The sequence below is a fragment of the Diachasmimorpha longicaudata genome, chromosome 13, assembly GCF_034640455.1.
Source record: "Diachasmimorpha longicaudata isolate KC_UGA_2023 chromosome 13, iyDiaLong2, whole genome shotgun sequence".
In the NCBI taxonomy this organism is placed as follows: Eukaryota; Metazoa; Arthropoda; class Insecta; order Hymenoptera; family Braconidae; genus Diachasmimorpha; species Diachasmimorpha longicaudata.
This window is the reverse complement of record NC_087237.1, coordinates 3,337,315-3,361,291: the sequence shown is the minus strand read 5'-3', so window position 1 is coordinate 3,361,291 and position 23,977 is coordinate 3,337,315. Positions and strand designations below refer to the sequence as shown.

General features: G+C 39.6%; 2 protein-coding genes and 1 long non-coding RNA gene across 6 annotated transcripts; 1 reads left to right on the top strand and 2 right to left on the bottom strand.

The window, feature by feature from the left end:
- Nucleotides 1-75: 75 nt before the first annotated feature.
- LOC135168557 (hairy and enhancer of split-related protein HELT-like) lies at nucleotides 76-18,248 on the bottom strand. 4 transcript variants are annotated; one of them, XM_064132865.1, is made up of 6 exons: nucleotides 17,386-18,248; nucleotides 16,929-17,017; nucleotides 8,549-8,678; nucleotides 2,512-2,695; nucleotides 2,174-2,407; nucleotides 76-1,873 (listed from the first exon to the last, which is right to left on the bottom strand). In XM_064132865.1, exons 2-6 carry the CDS (start codon nucleotides 16,991-16,993, stop codon nucleotides 1,311-1,313), a joined length of 1,176 nt encoding a protein of 391 aa, XP_063988935.1. In that variant the 5' UTR covers nucleotides 16,994-17,017; nucleotides 17,386-18,248; the 3' UTR covers nucleotides 76-1,310. The 4 variants fall into 4 exon arrangements, with proteins under 4 accessions (XP_063988935.1, XP_063988934.1, XP_063988937.1 ...); XM_064132864.1 differs by having other exon boundaries at nucleotides 16,929-18,248; XM_064132867.1 differs by lacking the exons at nucleotides 8,549-8,678; nucleotides 16,929-17,017; nucleotides 17,386-18,248 and adding an exon at nucleotides 6,273-6,433.
- On the bottom strand, nucleotides 18,231-23,939 carry LOC135168560 (uncharacterized). Its single transcript, XM_064132872.1, has 3 exons — nucleotides 22,708-23,939; nucleotides 22,613-22,640; nucleotides 18,231-18,396 (listed from the first exon to the last, which is right to left on the bottom strand). Exons 1-3 carry the CDS (start codon nucleotides 22,823-22,825, stop codon nucleotides 18,231-18,233), a joined length of 312 nt encoding a protein of 103 aa, XP_063988942.1. The 5' UTR covers nucleotides 22,826-23,939.
- LOC135168561 (uncharacterized) lies at nucleotides 18,796-22,720 on the top strand. Its single transcript, XR_010300056.1, has 3 exons — nucleotides 18,796-21,504; nucleotides 21,579-21,699; nucleotides 21,793-22,720. It is a non-coding gene; the product is annotated as an uncharacterized LOC135168561 (long non-coding RNA).
- Nucleotides 23,940-23,977: the final 38 nt, after the last annotated feature.

The following is a 23,977-nucleotide window of genomic DNA, read 5'->3' as shown; positions in this document are numbered from 1 at the left end:
ATTTAATGACAAAAAAATTACTCATCAAAATTTGAACTATGATTGGAGGTAGATTTGTTTGATTGAAAAAGTCAATTATGGTAAATATAATTTATTCGTCGTAAATTCATGATCACCTTAAAGCTAAACATTTTGTTTATGTACAAATATATTCGATTCGAAACAAAACCTTAAGGGTAGTTTATTCGTATTTATCATCGTGATTTAATGTAATGCAGGTCTCGGTCAGTCTTTAGTCGCTGAGGGCCTCCCACTAACATATTACATCTCTAATGGGCATCGAGTAGACCTCCGAATCATCTGTTAATCGAGGCATTTGGCATTTGTCACGTTATTGCCTCTAAATAATAATTGATACTCATGTTTGCACATAATTTGAGCGGGTATAAAAATATAGCATCATTTCTGCTACAGTGAACAGCATAAATATTTTAAAAATCATTCAAGAGAGTAAATGGATTGAACAACCATTTCAATGAGTATTCATTGACCTTCAGAAACTTTTTTAGTTATAAAAAATTGATATTTTGTGAATCACAAGCAGCGGTTCATTGTCGGTGGACAGTGTATCAAAAAAATCTCATAATGTCATATGTGAGAGAGATTTAATACTCATTAGTGCAAAATGCCGATCAGTAGCCACTCACCCACTCGCAATTAAAATTATGAAACCGAAAGAAAATAATTGGAAATGGGGGTTGAATCAGGATTAAACAATAACCGCTCAGAAATGGCACAACATTTGGTACGATCACCTGTAATCAACTGTAAATGCGATATTCTAGTACTTAAATTCATCTTCAAGTTTCTAGAGACGTTGACAAGTTCAGATACAGTTCAATCTTATACACTGAAAAACATTTCACGGAGAAATTTGGAAATTTTTCCAATCAATATTTTTTCCAAAGGGATGTTCAGATATGTTTTAAAAATTCCCATAGATTCGTCCAAAAACCTATAGAAATAATTTTGGTAGTAAATCAGGGTGATTTCACCTGTCCAACTATTTTTTTCAGAAAATTCACTTCTTGAACATGAAAACCATGAAAATCGAACATGAAAACATGATTTGAGCTTAACTATTTCCATGAAACATAGTTCAACAGAATGAATCGCCCAGAACAAATCGAACATTTGAATATGTTGACAAGAAAAACTGAACACCATAAATTTCCCGTTAAATTCACTGGATCTTTCAACAGAAACGTTCCGTCCAGGAGAAAGCATCAGACAACTGTCTCCCCATAAAAAAGAATCTCCAGAAAAATTATCTAGACATTATCCCCCGACCCCTTCGGTCACCCTGACATCTACGTTTGCTCGTGATGGGGACTTTGTTCCTGGGGCCAAGGCGTCATCGGCGTCTGATTGAAATTAACGGAAATGGTGATAGGATGGAGAACAGTCTCAGGTCCAGCATCGGGTATGAAGGTCAGCTGTGGCCTGAGAAGTGACGATTCAACCGTCAGAGGAACATAGAAATTTCCCCCATCGTGAAGGGCGAAAACTGGAACTCCGTGGGGCTTCTCCGACGGTGGTGGACTGGACTTGACTCTCTCCGCCGAAAACCTCTGCTTGATGGAGCTCTTGAATTTGTAGTTGGTGGGCCTCTGGTGGGGAGCCATGGACGGTGGACTGTGGGACTGGGTGCTGTCGGTGTGACTGTGATTGCTGTCGTCGGAGACCACCGTTGGTGGTGGAATTATCGCCCTGGGCCGCTCCGGGTCCTCGAACGAACTCACCCCTGAGCTTGAGCCTTGATCCGAGTGGGTGGCAGGTGGACAGATATTGGAGATACTAGTGTGGCCGAAGGTGGGAACTGATGAGCCGTTTTGAGGGGGCAAGTCGGGATGGGGGAATCCCAGTCTGTCACCTGGAACAAAATTTTTTTCTATTTAATTTCTCGTCATTTTCATCTTAACAATCAGATTAATTTAGATTTTATGTGTTTCATATTTTTATTTTGTACAAGAGCATGACCAGAGCGCCACCACAGACCACTAGTTTCTCATACATTTGAATTACCGCTCTAAACATCACGTGACGTATGGGTCGCGTCAATTCCATATTATATTTGAATATTATTTAATTTTTACATTAGTATTTTTCTGAGAAAAATGATACCGTGATAATGAATAATCTATACATTGTTTTAATTACAGCGACAACTCACTAGTTGCTAAAATTTTCTCGCAATGTTGCTGAAGATGACTGATTAGCTGTACACAAAGTGAATCCCTGGCGAAGAATCCCTCGACCTCAACAAGAAAATGCATTGTTTCACTGAGACACTCCTGGAATCCCAGTCTGTAGTGCTCAGCAGCTGGTGAAGCACTCGGAGAGTGTGAAACACTATCCACACTGTCCTCCGGATGGTGAACTGGAGCTACTGATGGCTGTTTAGTGTCTGCAATTCAAAAATTAATCGTTCACACTGACGATAAAATTTACAATTAATTTTTTCGAACCTCTAAAAATGTCTAAGGCTCATTTAATTTTATGGCGAGTTACCTGGGCGAGACCCCTGGAGATATTTCATGTGACGAATAGCCATTTCAATAATCTCCGTCTTCTCCACACGTCCACGACCCTTTTTCAAGTACTCGGCGGGGATCAGTCGACTCAAATCGGCTAGACAATTGTTCATACGGTCTCTCCTCCTTTTTTCGATTATCCTATGGGACATCGGGTCTTGCTAGAACATGAAACAATGAACAAAAATTAATCGGTTGATAGTAAAGTATTTATTTACTTTGTTGGAAATGTCATATGTACAGAGCCGAGTCAGGTCAACGCCTGAGTTATCGATTTATGAAAAATATTTACAGAAGATTAAGTATTGTTTTTCCTAGGGTATCCACTACCAAGAAATCTCTCGCGACTCCCCAACAACTAATGAGGATTAATTTCTAAAAAATCACCTCTTTATTCAAACACCTTCGTTTTCGCGGAGGCGAGTGTGGAGCCTCGTCGTGATTGGCCACCGCATAATACTGCATATTCAAAATATTCTCCATACTGTGTGTTACCATTGTGCTCACTTTCAACTTCAAATCTCCCAGGAAAATCCCAAACCCTCAAAATTGAATTAATTAAAAAATCACAGCCGATTTTTCATCAATTAGTGTCGCAAAGTCCACCTGTCCACTTGACGTAAACAATCCGCCAATCAATTATTCAATAAATCAGTCATTCAATTAATTAAAAGTCACTTAATTATTCAGGCCACCAATCGCGTTAATTTGCTCTCAGTCTTGATAACCGATTAAAGCTGCGGTATTAATTGTCCTTTATTTATGCGAAAATTGATTCATCAAGTATTATCCTATGTCTTATTTTATTACTGAGTCGCGTAATTATTCTTAAAGTCAATTTTATTATTATGACAATATTGGTGATGTTTAATTGGAATTTATCATCAGTCGGAACTGTTGACTATTATTTCCGTTGACACGTCTCGAGCAAGACAACGAGCGAGACTGAATCGAAGTAGATCGAGTGCTATTGAGTCGGACGCCTCCCGATGTTACACAGTCCCGTACGATTGGACGACTGTGGACGGTGCTCAACCATCTCCACTACTACTTATGCGTGCCTCTTTTGTGGAACAATGCGATATGCCCTTCTTCCCCTTCCCCGGCCCATCCAAAAGAAAAAAAAAACATTTTATGTTATGTATCATCACGTGTTTGTTATATGGGCTGTTATGGACAACACGTGAGGTGTTATTTCACTTTTTTATGTCTCGATTCTTCGTGGCTATCTCCCACCAAAATTGTACGTATATAAGCTTCGTAGATGGAATGTCTTTCGCATTTATCGACAATCAGAGGATATTTGCATGAACTGATGCGTCGAAAAGAACAAAATTGTCGAGGTCAAATTTGATAAACTTGGCGTTTGTGGCGATGGACTCGCGAGCAGTGGGATAAAATCAGGAACTCGATTGACCTCCGTATGACTTGACATTTTCCTCGTCGATTATTTAATTTTGACAAATTTTTTCCTCCAGTCGTGACAACAGTGTGATGACTCCAGAATTAAGTCGCACTGATGGGCTCTTGAGGATGAGAAGTCATCCCAAGCAACAGGTGACTCACGATAAGGATAAAATCTTCTCGAAGAGGATTTCTCGGCACTTACGCGGATTCTACAAATCGAAATCTTAATCCCCAACTGTTTCACATGTTTATGAATGTTTTACTGTTGTAAGTAGAAGCTTTGTAATCGGTCTGACTTGAGATTTGATTTTTTGTGTTATGTCGACGTAGCATGATCGAAAAATTATATAAAATCGCCCAATCGCCTCAGAAATTTTCTTAAAAAATTGACATCGGAATTACAAATCTCAAGACTGAGTCTGTGGGAACGATTTCCCTAAACATGATCTCTGCTTTGGAATGTAAAATTTAGAATTCACGTCGGACTTCGAAGCGCGTTGTCGTGTCCATTACGCGAGCAGACGCGTAAAATTCGTAGCTCAATGTTGTCGCCTCAGTTCATGTCAATATGAATTGGCCGCCAAGTGATGGGCCTGTTACAAGATGCAAAAACGTTTCAATGTCATGTGACGGAAGGCACCAAGGCGCGAAATCATGGCGTGTCCACTGCACGGTAAATACAATATTTTTAAAAATTAATTCTCTCTGGACGACTAAAAACAGTTTGAACCACTTAAAAAATGCCCTGAAAAAATCGCACGGTCTCGCGTAAACTCTTCTTGCCTCATATAAACATCTAAACTATATTATCCTCGACTAAAGTAATTAATTATGCTTCGTTTAAAAAATAAAAAAAAAATCCAGTTTGCAATTCACTGTTGTCAAGATTTCATCCCAATAATCGCGAAATCTCGTTGTTTTCCTCAATTAAGTTCTCATTAGGCCCACGCGTAGCGCGTGATGCCAACACGAGTGGCGATAAGCGAGTGAAAAAGGGGGGAAAAAAAGTGTTAAACAGAAGCTAACGTCAAATGGGGCTGGATTGTGATAAGAATAAATCCGGTATAAACCAGTCGAGCTGAACTCTGTGCCCAAGTACGAATGGATGGTTATTATAGTCCAGTTTATCACTACGGATGACCCGCACTGGTCCCCCTTGTGTTTTTCATACGATAACCGGGATTCACCGGATCCCTCAACTACATCTTCGGCGAGCTTCACTCTCCCCCCTGCCCTTGTCCCCCGTTGCGACTCGACGACTTCGTCGTCTCGTGCGCAATTTACATTTCTCCGGATTACCTCGGGTCACACGAGTTTACGTACTTGATAGATTTTCAGGGGGATCGGTTGTTTTGCAAATCGCTGACACGATTTCCAACGACTTCTGACGCTTGAAGATTCTTAGGATAAGTGCAACAGGAAATAATAAGGATTAATAAGAAACGATTCCATTAATGAATATGAATTGAATTTATCCCAAAAACGTGACTTCGTCACGTTTTTCAACGGTTGAACGATTTTTTATTACGGATGGTAGGGTAAACTCGCGAATAGATGAACGATCAGGAGAAATTAGCGGTTCTTCATCTCCGATAATAAATTAACGAACTCCGGGACGATAATGAATTTCATAAAATAATGAAAATATTTTTAGTGCAGTGGATTTTCAGAAAATAACGTGACCATCTCCATCTTTCAACTTAGTTGGACGTTAATAAATTTGTACTGCAATAAAAATAGATGAATAATTTTTGCGTCACCTGAAAAAATACGGGTACTTCTTAGAAATCGTTCATTTCATCCAGTCCAACGGGAAATTCCACCTCAAATGATAAACGACTTGATAACAATTGAGCAAATGTCTTTCCTCGAGAGATAGTCATTGCAAACAACAGTTTTTGATTCAGGGTGTGAATATACTACACGAACGGGAGGAGAAATTAAACGTCACATGATCGTCTCGGCTGTCAATGACGTAGTTTTCCTTGTTTGAATGCGCTAATTATGAGCGCCGTGTATTAATAGACGTACCACCAGCCAGTAGCGTGCGCTCTATGACACAAACAAGGATTTATAATCACAACGGCGTCATCTTCGGATTATACAATGCTCATTTTCCTCGCCAGACAAAGTAAATTGATCACGTGATCAAATGTTTGGGAAAATTTCCACACCAGAAAGTCAGCGTCAGGATTCATTCACCTTTTTAATTTTTTTTTTATTGCAATTTGCACACTTAGGGGGGGGGAAACATTGGACTGATATTGCAATGAGAGAGTTGAAGATTTTTGGAAAGAAAAATTTTTACGGAAATTCTAAGGGATGTTTTACCATTTGTCCATTATCCCAGAATTATTGCAGGAAAAACTCATGCAAAGTTGAGGTGCCATTAATTCCCAAGAAAATCACAATTAAATATTTACATCGACAGAATTTGAAGTGAAAAAAATTTCTTCCTCTCGCAATTAACTAATGAACCACTAGTGAACACTAGAAATCGTCTGACTAAAATTCCGCAATTTTCCCGGCCCCAACTGGACCCCGACTCGGTTCAGCCCCACCCGATTCCGGGAAATTCCCAAGCATGTAATGGAAAAACACATTCTACTGTGTTTGAATAGCTAAACTCATCGTCTAAGTCGGCGTCTGGCAGTCGCACGTGTTCCAACGAGATGCGATGCACGTTTTATTTATGCGGAGATGTTAATTGTACTCGATGGCTCAATGACAGTACGTGCGAGGTCCCTCCAATGTCGCTTAGAAAATGTAAACATTTTTTTTTCTCATCCGTTGTTTTACTCATTCCTTCTATTGGAGCGAGAGAAGTGGATGAATCGCGGCGGAGATTAATCGATTGAGTTATGAGAAGGGTCGCGACTTGGGCGTATCGGGGCTTCCCCGGGCGGTGAACAGTGCCGACGGTGACAACAGTCGGGCAAAAATTGTTCAGTTCACTGGGTTAATTAACCCGTGGGCTGAAGGGAGTAGATTACTATTTCGATAGCAGATTCGAACTGGCACGAAAATAACTTATTGATTTTATTTATTGTCCACATTTTAAAAAATCGAAGATAAGTTTTGGAATAAACTTTTGGGACTGCAAATGGAGATTGCAGTTCAATAAAAATTACCTAATCATCTAGTCATCGTGTTGGGTTTAGGTCGTTGAAAATTATCGTACGGCTCGGTAAAATTTGTCGACTGCTTAATCAAAGTTATCCAACTGCTCCAGAAAAATTACCCAACTGTCAGAATAATTTTTCCGAACGCTTAGATAACTTTTACCGAACCGACAAATTTTACTGAGCGGTACGGTAATTTTCTTCGAACTTCCAGAAGACAATAGGATTACCAAACACTTAGGTAATTTCCGCTGAATTTTTGTCTCCATGCAAATATATTTATCTGTTCACGTTACCACAAATTATGGACTTTCTTCAGTCGAATAAGTCAGTTGACAATCGAGATAATATTTTAGCAGATAAATTCAGCTAGAATCCTCAATATATAACAAAAATTTCAACAGAAAACTAGTAGTTGTCATTCGAAAAAGTAAAATTACAGACCGAACACTGATTACTACGTTCACAAGTAATTTTTACTTTTGAATTCTCTTCGTGCATTCGTCCGTTCTCACTGCTACCTACGTCACTGAAATTTCTCCCCCATCACCATAATTTCTCTTCGCCTTAAAAATAATAAAACTCCCTGGAATAAGCATGAAAAATTGCGCAATGGTTAGCGCGAATTCAGTCCGATGGAAAAGTTGGTCGGACGTCCATGAGTTACCCGTGTCGTTACACGTGCCGTTTACAGAGTGCATAACGGCTAAAGGAAAAGCCTCATAACACTAATAATAAAAAAAAATAACGTGCGAGAGAGGGCGAGAAAGATGAATATTGCAGATGCAACAGAATAATATTTAAAAAACCGGGTTAAAAATAATTAAAAAAGAAAATAATAAAAACCAATTGGGTAAAGTACCAACTGTTCGACTATTCCGAAAATACGAAGTTTTTCAAGGATTAGAAATACCTGTGCTTTACAAAAAAAATATATCCCAGTGACTATGGACTTATCATGACTCCTTGGTCAGCCATGACGTAACAAAATTTTGTTGAATGAGCATTGGCAGGGGATAACGTAAATAAACCAGAAATACAATCGCATTGACGTTTATTCAGTGGATATTCAGGTTTAATTTGGGATGACGTCTTACGTCGGTCTAATTGGGAGCTGGTAATAATCTATTAATGACAACCCACGTGTTTTCAGATGGGCCATGCATTCACCGACTTCGTGATACAACAGCCTGAGGTGTCACTTGTACTTATGACACAGGAAATGCCAACGGTATGACCGCTGCATGACGATAACTTTTTTTGATTTTTGTTGACGCATCGGAAGCTTATCATACACTTGTTTGTGACGATTTTGAGGGGCGACGAATGTCGCTCGTGTATATTGATTTATTTCAATGCTCTCTTAATAATCACCTCGAGGCGCGATAAATTAAGAATCAAAATGGAATTGTACTTTCAAAAAGGGGAAAAATTCTTCTACTAAACTCATTACTCACTAAGTCATTAAGTTACGAGTGAACTCACCCTCGACACCTTCTTCTTCGTGTAAACCTCATCGTCCTCGGAGGCAGTTGCAAAGTTGAGATTTCCCTCGCAGTATCCATTACCGAGGCCCATTCGGTAGATCTCGTCTTTGCAAGATCTCCCGTCCAAACTGGAAAAAAAATGAATAATTTCATCCCAAGGTCGATTACATTTATTCATGTGACTTGTATTTGATTCGAGAAACGAGAGCGTGACTTCACGTGACACTCGGAATCACGCGAAATCGATGAGATGCCTCGTATTGGGCGAATAAATATGCTTATCTAATCACTCCATCATGAGACAACATCTTAACAAATGGAGAGAGTGATTCAGAATCCTGGGGTGCAGTGACGTCACTGTAATTGTTCCTGGATTCAATAAAAAATATTCACCGGGAAAAATCGAGTGAAATCAGTCCAATTACCGCGAGACAGTACATTGAAGTGGAAACACAAAGAAGCAGAAACTTTGAATAATTTAATATATAATAATATCATACAATATAATTCAAGATCTAAAATGACGATATGCGATTTATCGCGAATCGATCGACTTTAAAATACACCAGATATTTTAAGGGCAAAAATTGATGTTCGTCATTTTACGTCAGTGGAGGTATACACCAGTCAATAACCCGTGCGAGTGTCGTCCCATTATAGATTTTCTCACATTAATAGAAGAAAGAGGGTAATAATAAAGAAATACCCGGTGAGCTATTGGAAACGAGGGTAACCTAAAAGCGGTCGTCATGAAATTTTCACCTCGCGTCGTATATTTTTGTCCTCGTAGACCTCGTAGTTTTCCTGAAGATTAAGGGGGTTTCCGTCACTCTGATAATAAAAATCACGGACATAATTTTTTTATTGCCGACAAAATATTCTTATCAACGGCGAAAAGTACGGACGCTCTAGATCTCGAGGGAAAAGTATTTTTAGATTTACTGACATTTTATTGGATCACAAAATGGCTGATAATTTTGGGAATGAAAAATTTATGAAGAATTAAATAAATTCATTAAATTTCCTATTTTAGGAAATTTTCATTAGGATTATTTGCCGCTTCATTATCAATAAATTCCAACGATTTTTGCGAATGAGGACAGAAGCATCAACGAGTGGGCAGCGACGTCCTTTACCCACCACCACCTTCTCCACGTTATCGATGAAAATCGATAGAGCAGAGATGCGTGGGTCGCTTTGCTGGAGATACACATCCAAACATGTTCGTATTCTATTCCCCCTCCATACATATTTCTCCACCGATAAAAACTACCCATGATGCACTTTAAACCTCCCCCGGAGAAGTATTACCCCTCGAAGAGTTGGCGATAATAATTGGATTCATGCAATTATTCCGAACAGATGTACATCCCCCATGTACATCCCCCACGTGCCTGACATTTAACTACCCGAAGGCTCCCCCCAAGGTGCTCCCACCCCCGCACCACCATCCCCGTCCTTTCGAGAGCCCGGGAAAGAGTCGGAATAAAGCGAGAATTCAATTAAAGAAAAGTTCCTCAATATCGCAAGAAACCCAGTTAATTTTCGCTCCAAGTTTCCCTTTTCACGGATTCCCCTTGTGGCTCTTTCCTTCATTCCTTGGCTGATTGTCCCTTATGGAACCAAATGTCAGGGGACCACCCACCTCAAGATCAATTGTGAGGCCTCGTAGCAGCACACCTGCGACGATAATCGTGACAATGGCCGACGGGTCAATACGATTTATGAACTAAATTGGAATTGATTTGCTTAGAACTGATTTGCTTAGAAGAACTAATTTGTTTAGAGGAACTGATTTGCTTAGACGAACTGAGTTGCTTCCCCCAAATCAATCAATTCCCCTTCCCAACCGAATTCACCTGAAGTCCACAACAACAAACTTCAAACTTCATGAATTTTCCATCACAAAAATAACAATTTCCCTCGCCCCCCCGAGGGGAGAAGACAATTTTTGCAAAACTCGGATGTCACCACGTTCACCTCCACGTGAATGTGTGTCTGAGCATTGAAGCTGTCGCCTTGTAATATTCTCATGCGAAGGGGAGCACGAAACACGTGCGTGGAAAAGTTATCCACGTTAATACAGAATTGTCGGAACACGCCCAACGCTCTTGTACCATGACCCGCGCAATCTGCCCATTCATGAGAAATAAATTGTTCTTTTAATGAAAAATGACCACACCGAGAGGAAACTGAAAAAAAAAGATCAATCGATGGGCGGACGGAGGGTGGAGAGGGGACATTATTGATATGCGGTTAATCATGGACTGGGGGACGCGAAAGTGAAGGTATTTCACGACGAAGGCGTTCCTGGGGACCAGTAAGGTCGTTGAAGGACGCGGTTAATCTCCTTTCGGTCGCGGCTCGGTGATTCTTCTCTCCCTGTGGGCAATCTACGGATGCCAATGTGACACTCCTTTCAACGCCCATATTGCCCTATTTCTATCGTATTTATTTACGATGTGTGCGGTATTTCGGTGTCGTTGGGTATTTCTGAATGAGAGCAATCTCGCGTACGCTATCGATAGAATTTTACCGTCGCAGCAGCGATCGTATGGAAGTGCCGACGGTTCCAGTGGTGAGAGCGGTTTAGATCAGACGCCGTACCCCATCCTGGGGTCACTGAGGGGTCGATGAATTTTTAATCTCGACGTTGTGAGGCACAATTTCATATCTCATAATCTCTTTTTTATAAATATATAAGGTCAAACTACTTTTGGCATCACGTGTGATCACGAGTCCATCGCAGAACCCCCGGCTCTCGGTCGGTCGCGTGTGAGAATCCCAATGTTTATTTTTACCGGACATACGTCGCAGTAGAAACAAGGACGAATCAGTAGTACAAGGAAAGTTATCAATTTTACCCGACTCCTCTCATCCTTCAACTAATTTTCATATTGAATGATTGATGCGACCTTGTCCGTCACTCCGAGCGTCCAGATCGGCCTCCATTATGTTTTTTTTTTCCACAAAAAAAAATTGTGAGGAAATCATTAACACATAAAATCAATAGTGAGTCCGTCTGAAGATCGATATGAAAAAATTAATTAACAAAAAAAAACATTTGATAATTCTTTCTTCGTGTTTTTGATTTTTATTGGTAATTAATTCCAGGGGAGATTGATCGAGAGTTTTTTGAAGGGGGGGGGCGAGGGGGATATCAGCTGTTACGATGAGGGTATGTGAGGGGAAATGAAATGGAAGAGGGAAAAAAATGTTAACCTACATTACGAGTGAGCGCGTGGCTGGCAACGTGACTCGAGCGAACGTTGGGTTTGTCTTGTACTTCGGGCTCATGTGATTTTTCGTGGAGAACAAGTATCTGAATTTAAGTACTTCGTGATACCGACACATGTTGAGAAAAAAATGTCCTTGGAATCTTCGGGAAATTTCGAGAAGAAATTTCCAAAAATCCTTCTGTTGATGGTTCCGCTGAGTCGACCAGGTCTTCAGAAGCTCAGGTCTCAGTTCGGGAAAAAATCCCCGATTTAATTAAAAATCATTTCAGACAGTCCTTCCGGCTCGGCGATAATGCGATTGCTCGCGTTTGGTGGAAACTTTTGTCGAAAGATAAACGTCCCGTACACAGGTGTGGAGACTCGTGAACCCCCGTTTCCCTCGTTGTCGTATATTTTTCATCGATTAAGTGGAAGGCAGAGTCGATGATGAGTGGATGACGTTGAAAATTTAATCATTGGAAATGTACCCGATCTAAATTTGTCGGGTGATCCATTCATGTCGCGTGATTAATCGAACGAATGCTCGTGCGTATAATTGATTGACGATTCATAAAGAATTCACCCAATACATATTTCATTTGTTGCATTTTTCCATGTAATCTAGGTATTAAAACAATTCTGAATACGTCTATGACGTTTCCTAATTGATTTATTGATTATCCTCACGTCAGTCAATAATGAAAATCACTAAGACAGCGGTCATGATTAACTAATTACCCTCTCCCAACTACATATGGAATTTTTTTTCTCAATATAGTCTCATCCATTTATTAAAACTGTAAACAAAAAATGTTGGATCACCTCGAGACATCGTATCACCGCGAGGAGGGAAAATTTCCTCGACGAAAATGAGAGTCATTGAGTTGGAGGAGCCGCTTCAAGGCCAACAGCCGCCTCTGGCATGTTCGCCACATTTTTTCTCTTGTTTTTTGTTTACTTTGTTTAAAAAATTGCGCAAATAGGCGAGCCGTCGCACCCCGAGGCACCGGATTCTAGGTCGTTTGGGTAGGGAAAACATTGTTATTAATTGTCGACATTTTTTTGGTGTTCGTTGAGCGGAGGATTAGTCACGAGGAAATTTCTGTCGATGATTATTTTTTATTCGTCATTTTTCAGTCTAGTTAAGTGTCATTGAGATAGGTGTAGAGGATAAGACAACACGTAGACGAATGCTCAAAGAATATCACAGCTTTATAGAACGATAAAAAGTAGATAAAACCTCTTAAAAAAAATATACATAATTTTTTTTGTCAGCGATCTATGTTATCGGTTTATTAACTATACACTAAAATATTCTATATGAATATATTTCCATTTTCAATATATTTTGCCCACATCATCAAAAATAGACCTCGAAAAATTATCACAGAACCGATCTCTTTTCCACTTCTCTGACGACAAAATTATCACGACCAATTAATTACCTGACACGGTCGGAGTCCCTGAGTGAGCCATAAAAATGACCATCCGATAACCGCGAAAAACCCTTAACAACATCTCGTCCTTTAACTCGTAAAAACCGCCTAATTTCCCACCAGCTCAATTAAACCCTCCGTAATTATCCAAAAATAAACTCGACGAAAGTCCGAGGGTCATTGTCCTCATCAATTCGCCCATCGGTACACTCACCACCTGTCTGACGTCACGTGGAGGTGTGTCCCTAGATCGGATTCATCCGAACTGCGCCGAGCAAATCTACGATTCACTAGCGAAAGAAAAATGCGTTAAAAATTCAAACAGACTGAAGACTAGACCTGCGATATGTAGATACCACGATATGTGTCGTAAAATTGAAGGGGGTGAGGGGGAGGGTATCGCACTGGGTTTATTTCCACTGACTGTGAGATAACGATGGAAAGTTTCGGCGTTTAATCTGGTCCAATAGTCAGGCCAGAACAGCCGTTCAAATTTGAATATAAAAAAATATAATTTCCCTCTCCTTTTCCAAAAAATTGAACTAACGAAAGATTCATTACGATTCCGCCCCGGGACACGCCCCTTCTCGACAATATCATTAATAATTAAAAAATTGAATGATGGATTCAATTATTAATAATTAAATGACTTCTGTCGAATGATTTTCACCGTTTGCCTGTTCCTGATTATTTTGTCTGTTTGCACGAGAGCCTCATGACATTTCGTGGATAATTCGAAAAATATTGTACCCGACTTGTGACATCTTACAACTCCACTGCAAAATTCATGGCTCTCCATGACGCACGAGGTCTTTTTCCACTTGCGTCACTGGGAGAATCGCGACGATGCTCTCGCAGATCGAAGCGACATGGAAACAACCAAAGAGTTGTATGTACTGAGGGCGTTGTCGCATGCACCAAGAAAAATGAGAAATGTGAGAGTGGAATCGCTCCGGGCTATCGAGGAATGCGGAATTCCAATCAACCCGGGAGACGGGTTTTGCTCGCAAGGTCACGTATTTCTCACCGAAATATTTTTATGAGATCATTTAACGAATGTTGTAATAAAGTTGGTGTATCACTCAACTTCTTAAACAGGAATCGTTAATAGCGGAACGGAATATTATTATTCATGAGGTTCTTTATATTTTCTGGTTAGAGAATTATGTGAATGGAGTACACGGAGCAATATTCAGTAGAAAATTACGGAACCACTGCCGTAATCCGCCGTAAAAATCATTTTCCGGTGATTTTTCTGGGAATACTCGTCTAGAATTTTTTTTATACCGATAATCCTCCGGAAGTCTTCGGAAGAATTTGAAGAGGGGACCGCTGAGGGGGCTATCACGAAGACTGAATTCACTGATCGTTATTTTTAAATTCTGTCGAATCACTCATTTCATAAAATAGAGATTGAATTCGTAGTCCATAAATGGACGTTCATCGATCGGAATAAATCACCTGCGGGGCCACTCAGACCGGCTTGAGGTAATCTACTGCAGTGAGACCTCCAATTCTCTAATCTCCTTCCTCGTTCTTGTTCAATAAACGATGATGATTGATTGATTCAAAAATAAAGAAAAATACCAGCCAAAGTCTTCGGGGAAAATTCACTCAGGGACTCCATAATCGCAAGGTTCGAGGATATCGATTTCCATGTAAAAACGTGCTGAAGAGACTGAAATACGCGCGGTAAATATAGCGGTGTATAGACGGATATGTGGTATACATTTGTATTTACGTACCAACGGGAATAAATTCAACTGAATCGAATCTGGTGTCAATGGTCCGTGACCGTGTGGCGAGCTGAAGAGAAGAATACAAAGTTTCCTTGTATACATTTTTTTATCTGTTGGCGAGAAACGATTTAACGGAGTTTTTCGCAGGTACAGCGACCTCGAGCCTAAATATATGTGCGATGCTATTGCATCTCACCAGAGAATTGAGGGTAAAGAAACGAGAGCAATTTATTTTTCGATGAGAGGAGAATTTTTTCGTTAATTTCCACTTTATCCAGTTTTATTTCATACTACAGTCGTGCAGAATTTCACGCATATGTTGGGTACGTAAAATTGCAATTTACACACCAAGAAATTGACGGAATATCTTTTTTTTTCGGTCTCCCAGTGGACCCCAAATGGACAGTCCTCCGCGATCATTTTATTTTCCGCATCATGTATCAGTCGATGAACTTAAAAATAAGTAGTGCATTATCATCGACACTCAATTTTTCCTAGGTAACCACTTGACACTAGTGGTGTGACTGTCATGTGATGGCCATCGACAACTGATGAGACACTTGAGACAAATATCACGTGTAACATGAACTCCAGCGATCGCTTGATTGAGCGATAAATGCCAGATAAATGGAGCATCGATTAGCATTTTCCCAGCTCATAAATTATTGAAGGTAAATGAGTGAAACTTGAATAGCGTGGAATTAACTAATCACGTGTAACAATTATGGATGATTTATGTATTTTTTTTACCTGAGGAGTTCGCGGAATCGCTCCATCCAAATTCCACTCGTCAAATTTTGTTATTTATACCAGAAATTCTCTTTGAAAATATTTTAATAAAAAATAACATAACGTAATAAATAACTATTGTCATTCTTTCGCATGTCAATGAAAGAAAATCATTTTCAGGGCCCCACGACATCATTTTACTCCAAAATCACGTATTTTTACGCCCCGCGGGCGAGTCTGATCACGTACGGATTTTATCTACTTTCCCGTATGTTTTTTTTTCGTCCTTCGGCCAATACAATATCTTATCGGACCACTTGTGGCCATGAATTCTTTCGCCGTCAGTTTCCAGAATACAATAAACTTTTTTTAATCACCCATTTAAACTCCTTTTGATGGTTTAGAGTCTAGAGACTATTTGGACGACACTGCTAACAGATTTTCTAATTGCCTGTAAATTCATTATCGCCTCGTCGATCTGCCTGTCCAGCCAGTGATAATTCAGCAGTCTCTAATGAATACTCACTTATTCGTACATAATCCTTGAGATATCAAACATTTCAGCCAATAATCCTTGGTGAAAATTTTATTTCCTTCTCACGCTCTCAGATTTCAAAAATATTATTTTGCAATATTTGTAGAACTAATTTTCTTTACTTCTGTTAATTACACATAATTAGATCATGATGAACGTATTCTTCATCATGAGCAAATTAAGGAAAATCGTAAAACTCTCGTTTGTAAATGAACCTTTTACGATTTTTTTTATTTCGCAGAAGCATTTTTTTATAAATATGTCAAGGATGAGTAATTCTACGAAGAAATATCGGATTTTTTTTCTGTTGAACTCGATCATTAGGGATTTAGATCTAGAGTTAGTTGAGGCGAAAAAAATCAGAAGACTTTCTGCACATTTAAAAATTTCATATAGAAAGTATCTTTCCATTTTCCCGTCTTTTTTACACCACCAGGAGAATAATTCTGATAAAATACCGGATTGCCGCGAACGACTAAATAACCGACTAAATAAATAATACGTTTCGCGTCAGTCCATCGAAGGACGATTTCATCCGAAAGCGAAGACTCTCGAGTCCGGTGACCTCGAGGAATTCCCCCCCACCGACCGTATCGAGCATGTCTGCGCCTCGCGGCACAGCATATCGTGTCCTCGAGCGGATCCTTTGAACCCGAAATTCACAAAAAATTATCCAGAAGAGAAAATGAAAAAAAAAATTATAGTAAAAATTGCAACTCACCTCTCGTACTTGACCTGCATCGAGTGCGCGGAGCTTTCGTCCCAGTAGTTCTGTGTCTCCATCATCTTGGAGCATTCAATAGCAATCGACTGAAATTATTTTTAATTTTTTAAATTTCTAAAAAATCCAAACCGAAGCACCTGAGCAGTGGGAGCCGATAATCATCAAACAACGCTATTATCAGTCGATCTTCGCAAATAGTCCAGACACTGGCGAACTACAACTGATGAATTAAAAAAATTTCAATTCACGTCAACTTCAATTAAACAAAAAAAATTGTTTTAACACTTATTCAGGTTTAACGATTTTCTAACGATTTGGAAAAAATTGGTTTCTAATGTAATTGTTGCTCAAGTTTAACTGCTTTTTAATGACTGCTTGTCTCGCGAATCTAAAACTCGGTACTATTCCTCTTCAAACACTTTGAACTCGTAAAAAATGACACGCAAGAATTTACCAGTCACGCAATGAGAGTCCAGTGCGTTTGCGTGTCACACACTCGTGTTACTATGGAAGGCCACGAGAGAGTGAGCCTGCAACACCGTCTCCTCACGATGAAAATAAACCCCAGACTCGCGAGTTTATTTTTTTCATACTCCTTTCGCAGATTTATCCAGAAATAATTTGCCGATGGTTTCAGCTAGTCTGCGCTGGCGATTTATCAATGCGAGAGTTTTCAGTGAAAATTATTCGACTAGACACTGAACAAAACTTGACAAATATTTGATATCACTGATTGTTACAGCACTATTTTTTATTGCAATTCCTTTCAATGTATCAACTGAATGTTAATTGGAACTTTTCAATTATTTTTTCAATGTTATTTGCCGCGATAATTGCTCGACGAAACACTGAGCCAAACGAAAAAACAAATCACTGTTTTTTACTTCCTTTTACATTCGTTTTTTATCGCAATTCCCCTCAATTAACTAATTGACGAAAAATTGGAGGATTTTAATGGACTTTAAAAAATTATTTCCGCCACTTTATCGTGAACTTCTGTATTAACACGCGCACTGTTCGTCCCTCCACGTGACGAGAGGCTTTAATGAGGCCGTTGACTCCCTCGCGTGGCAAAAAAAAATCAAAATTAAAATTTTAAACTCAAATTTGAAGGAAAAAATATCAATTTCCAATTTCACCTCTCGACGGATTCAACAGATTGTCGAACTCTTATCACTGGGGGGGTTAAGCAGCGGGGCAGAACGGCGTAACCACTTGCACTGGGGGAGGGGTTGATGGTTATTAATAGAGGCAGATGTATTTGCGGAGTCTTCTTGTGAGTTGGGGTTGAGCTGATTTTCAGTGTCGATGGTACTCTGTGTCGTTGTCCGGCAGGTTGCGGTGCGCATATAGAGAACGCGGCCCTGGTTCGATCCTCCCGATGGGCCGCCTGCTCTGGCACGCGGTGGATACGTGGTGGGAGGGAGGCGGATAGTCGCGGCTGTCAGGCGCGGAGCTGTAATCGCTGGAACCAGTGATAACGAAATTTAAGAGATAATTGCCCGCGGAGAAAAAACAAAAGCCTCTGAGATATCTTCCAGAAGTCATTGGAAGAAGCTTCCAGAGCTTCCACGGTGCTAGGAAGAGAGCTGTCGAGAAGATCGGCAGAAGACCAATAATTCCTGGGATAACTGAAAAATACCCAGAAGACGATTTCGGAAAATCTTCAGATGATCTGTTTGGAGATCCCCGGAAGACAATTTTTCCCCAAAATCTCCAGGACACCCCGAAGATCTGCAGATCATCATCCGAAGATCATTTCGGTTCACCAAAAAAATGTTAACAAAACGCATTCTCTATTATTGCAGTCTCCAAAACATTGTTTCAATGTGATAATGTTTTAATTTTCCATTTGCACTGTTACATAATTTTATCGTCATCACCATTTTTTTATCACGATCGTTTCATTTGGATTCATTATAATAATGATATACTCATGAGAGAATGTGCATCACGAGCTGTTCATACAATGTGATAAGAGTCTCACCGATAATCCGTTCAACGGCCGAGTCAATAAAATTCTTCTCCGAAGGAGAGAATGCGCGAAGTAAAAAAAAAATTAATGTCGAAGTCATAGAAGGCTCGTGTGTGGTCCCCACGCGGAAGTATCCTGATAAAACTCGATATCAGTCAAGCCGCAGTCTCGATGTGTCATCGATTTATCGTAAAATCTGTCCACGTCTAATCAACAATTGTCAATTGTTGGCGGGGGAATTTCTAGAAAAATTTCTTATCGCTTCCACACACGAGTATTATTCAATTTCCCAAAATAACCTGTCTTGAATGTTCCAAACAAATGTGAAAGATAAAAAGAAAACAATTACCTGGAATTTTCGCTGTTACTTAATCGGTGGAAATGAGCATTTCCCGAGATAAGTTGATTATTATTCATGATTATGATTATACATTTTATTTTTGGAGTCAAATTGTACACGCGATTATTATTATATTCGTTTAATCACATGTACTTTTCGAGCTATTGAAATTAACTTCGCTCCAAAGAATATGAAGACTAAATTTAATTTTTTATAGAATTATTAATTATTTTAAAATGTGAGAAAAAAGACACACCATGACGTTTTTAAATTCACAATTTTGTATTTTAATGGAGTTTGACTATAATTTTCGCGTAATCACCGCATATCCGAGACTTCCTAAAAGATTAAAGATGCCTTAATTTCTCCCCTTTCTTATTTTTCTTTTCAAACCAAGAGATGAAACGCAAATTATTATCCCTCCGGAAGTAAATAAATCAGAGATTCGTATTCTGACGTGTAAAATTGGAACGCATGGAGAAATAGATCGATTTCACATTCCGGAACCCAAAAAGTTGGAACAAAAATTAATGGGAAAGTCCGGGAATATGTACACCAATGAGAAGAAATAAAATGAATCCGCAAAACTTTCACAGACTGGAGTTACGTCGAAGGTTGAGATATTTTTGGATCATAATTAATTGAGACCACAAAATTAAATGGAATTGCATTTTCTCCGTGTAAAATTTATCGAAATTGGTCCGCAAACTAATAAAAAACATCTTTAAAAGCCTCAACAGACCGAAAATCACCTGAAATTGAGCCGCACCTGAACTGGAGCTGCACGGGGTGGGCGGTATCGTAGCACCTCACCTCGACAACCACACTGTGTGACACGTGCGCGTGACGTCACAGTCCCGGTCACGCGATCACCGTGTGCTTTTGCAGGTCACGTGTCCTGTCACGCGCTCTCATACCTCCTCTCCGTCTGTTCCTCAATTTCTCCTCTCGCTCAATTCCCGAGTGCAGTTCACACACATGCATACGCTAAACGCATACTGCGAATTATATATAACTTCCAATCGACACACTGGCATTTTCTCCTGATAATATTCGTAACCGCGGGATTGTTTTTCACTCGCTGTGTGACGATACGTAACGGCAGACATCGAATTTCAATTAATTTGCCCTAATAATTGCGAGTGATAATGAAATTTTTGTATCATTATGTGAAATTAGCACTGTCTAGAGTATCATGAGGAGGTGTGGGATTAATTAGCTGTGTTAAACCAAACGGAACCAGTCGTGAAATGCAAAATACTGATGTGAATGGAAAATGCAATAACTTTTTGCTTTAATTTTAATAATAAATGCAAAATTTACATTCCACTGTTTTTTCGTTATTTTTTGGCGAGCCCAGACGACACATTTAAATGTAACCAGGTCATTAAATTTTTTCTTCAACGCGAAAGAATCGAAAAAACAATTCGTTCGATCGATAATAAAAATAATGCGCAATTATTTCATGTGATAGAGGCCCAAGACCAGTTCCTCTAACATAAAAATAAGTCCCGCAGATATTGTTCAGTTCTTATCAATTTTCTTATCACATCTACTCACAAATTAATTCCCACCGGCTTTGGTTCTCCAGCCACGTACGTCAGATACACGTCAAAACGACATATACATAACCGTACGAGGATATCATGTCGAATGATATATGCCAGGGACGAGAGGAATAAAAAAAATTGAAAAAATAATCGCGAAGAGGAAAAGCTCGATCTGAGTCAGGCGAAGCTATGAGTTGCTTCTTCAGCGTTATTTGCCCCTCCGCGAATTTTTTATGGGATGAGAATGAGTGGAGGATGCGTTGAATATCGACGGAGTTACACGTGCATGGGATTGAAGACCGAGGGGCTTTAAATAACATTGTGTATTTTCTGATCGACCCGGGAGAAAATAAACTCGGTCTCTAGCAATGATACTCCATTCTATTTTCATTTTTTGATTTATCGGCCACACGTGGCTGCTTTATTTCGATGCATTGTTGCAATTTACGAAAATTGTCGGGGGGTTCAATGAATATTAGAGCAACAATGAAAATCAGTTAAATCAATAATGTTAAAATACTAAAATGTTCTGATAGACTCACTCGCAGTATTCAGACTCTTATTCTTCCCACAAAAAGTTCTGAAAAAAAAAATCCTTTAAAAAATTCCGCAACTTCCGCTGAGACGTCTCACCACGAATACCAACAAATGTAAATTGAAAATTTGCATTTCTCCTCCAAACAAAGGAAAACGCCATTTCAAATTTACGTAATTATCCGTTTATTTGAACTTGACGAATGCAACGGATAGAGGAAGCAATAAATTATCTGCTTTTGTTTCAGGTGTTTATTATGTCGTCTATTTCACGTCGGAGTTAATTTCTTTCTGGTCCCTCCTATTTTTCAATCCCGTCACTGGTATCGACAATGCGTAGACAAACGTGACTCTTACAACAGATGAGAGGTAGAGTGTTTTGCTAGCTCGTTCCGTAACAACCGAGGACGTGATCCTCGTTATGGCTGTAATGAAATATTCCACTTTGCAACTCCTAACTAGGATGAGGTGGCCTTGGACGAATTCGAACATTCACTCGTGATTATGCGCTGGAATTGCTGAGAGACCCAGTGCATTCTTTTCACGCCCCTATTTTATTTATTCCCTTGGATTATTGGGGCAATTGTCACGTTTTTTATTGGGAGAGTAAACGGGCCCCTGCACTCCAGAGCGACCGAGGACTCAGCGAGAAGAAGACGGCGGTGGTCGTTCACCCGAGAGGATTTGATTGATAAAGACACTCCGATCGTCTCATCTACCAAGAGCTCTTCTATATCCAGGAGCTACCAATTCTTCATAGCTGTAATTCGTGTTCCTAGTGTATCAACCTGTTTTGTATAATTAAACGACGATTATATAATTAAAGACAGTTTACATGCAAAACCAACTGCTGAGCTGAAAAAAAAAATGTAATTCATTCTCCTCGAGATTTTGAATCTTTTATAAACTGAAGTGAATGGAGTTTTCCAATATCTCTATGACTAAGTATCACGAAAATATAAAAATTTTTTCCCGCGCACCGGTTGAGCGCACATTGCGCGCACGTGCTGAGAAGGGTAAAGCGTGGTTGAGCGCGTGACTTGGAGAACCGAGGCGTGCCCTTCTCTCGAGATCACGTTGAACACAACGCGGTCACTCTCACTCTGTCGACATAGCAATACTATTTATACGTGTATGCATATTAATACACGCGGGAATGTGAGAAAAAAAAATTATGAGCCTCTATGGAAACGATTAAAATTCATCGCCTTAGACGGTGCGTCATTTGGCGTTCAGGGTGACTAATCACGATGCACGATGAATCAAAGTGCTCTCTACATACAAACAAGAATTTCCAAAAATTGTTTCGTCTGAAAAAAATAGAAAAAAAAATTAAACGTGAATAAATAAATAAAATTAACATCTAGGAGAACTCACAGATTATCGGTTTCTGATTATAAATATTTTCTGTCAAATCTAAATGAACCACATTATTTATCCCCTTAAATATTGAAGATATATTGACCACTTCCCATTCACCACTCGTAATCTCCATCCATTATCAATAACAATTTATCACCAGAGCAATTAAATAAAATATATTATGAGATCTCCTTCCCCAAGAAGAGTCCACGTGTCGCGAAACGTTTCCCAAGTCTAGTGAGTAAGAAATGTAAAATAAAAATTCTCCATCGTCATCAGAAAACTGCGTAATCGCACATTGGAATCAGCGCAATTTCACGATGGTTTTCTTTAGAGATGTCGTAATTCCATCCGAAGGTATTGAGTTTCCACGAAGAGACGTACAAGTTATGTGACGATTTAGACGTGACTGGAAGGGTCACATCAATATTCCCGATCGAAATTCACCGATTGTTTCGTAAAGAAAATTTCCAAAATTGCACCAATAAAAATGATTGATCTCTGAAATTTTCACAACAAGAAGTCACGATTTTTCCCAAACCCTTCAGTCTATCAGTGTGGGATTTTTTTTTCATCCAGTGCCTCTTAAAACTCGTAACAGAATCACTCAATCAAACCGTCTCGCATATCAAATTATTTCTCCGAACCCCCCCGAACTCCATTAAATAAGCGGTAGAAAAAAAATGACCACAAAATCAAAGCCCTTACATCATCCATCAATAGCCTCGCTGGATGATGAAACGTGAGTTCTATCACATAATCACGTTTGACACGTACAGAAGACTCCAAGGAGTCACGTTTTAAGCCGAACGTGGCATAACCGAGCGATAACACGAGCGTTAGATAAACTCCCCATGTTTTTCCTCATTGAAATCGAAAGTTTGACCTCAAAACCAAATTTTAAATCCCAGTGGAATCACGGAAACTGCCCCGGGCAATTCTCCGAGACGCAAATGGATTTAGAAACAGGACGACAATGAGCCAACGGGAGAGGGGCTCATCCCTTTAATCCACCCTTTGCATTAATTACAAATGGCCTTCGATACTGCTTTGTTTACAACTTAGAGAGTCGAACGATTATCGAGAGTGAATCCGGTTCAGATCTGGTTGGAGTCGGTTTGCTGTATCTACTCGGGGGAGGAGTTCACGGGGGTTCAAGACGATGATTGCAATTCGGTTTTAAACATATTTTTATCATTATTTATGTCTCCGTATTATGGGACGTCGTGAACATTGCTGGATGATTTTAGTTGGTGTCTCATTTAGGAGACGAAATTTTCATAAC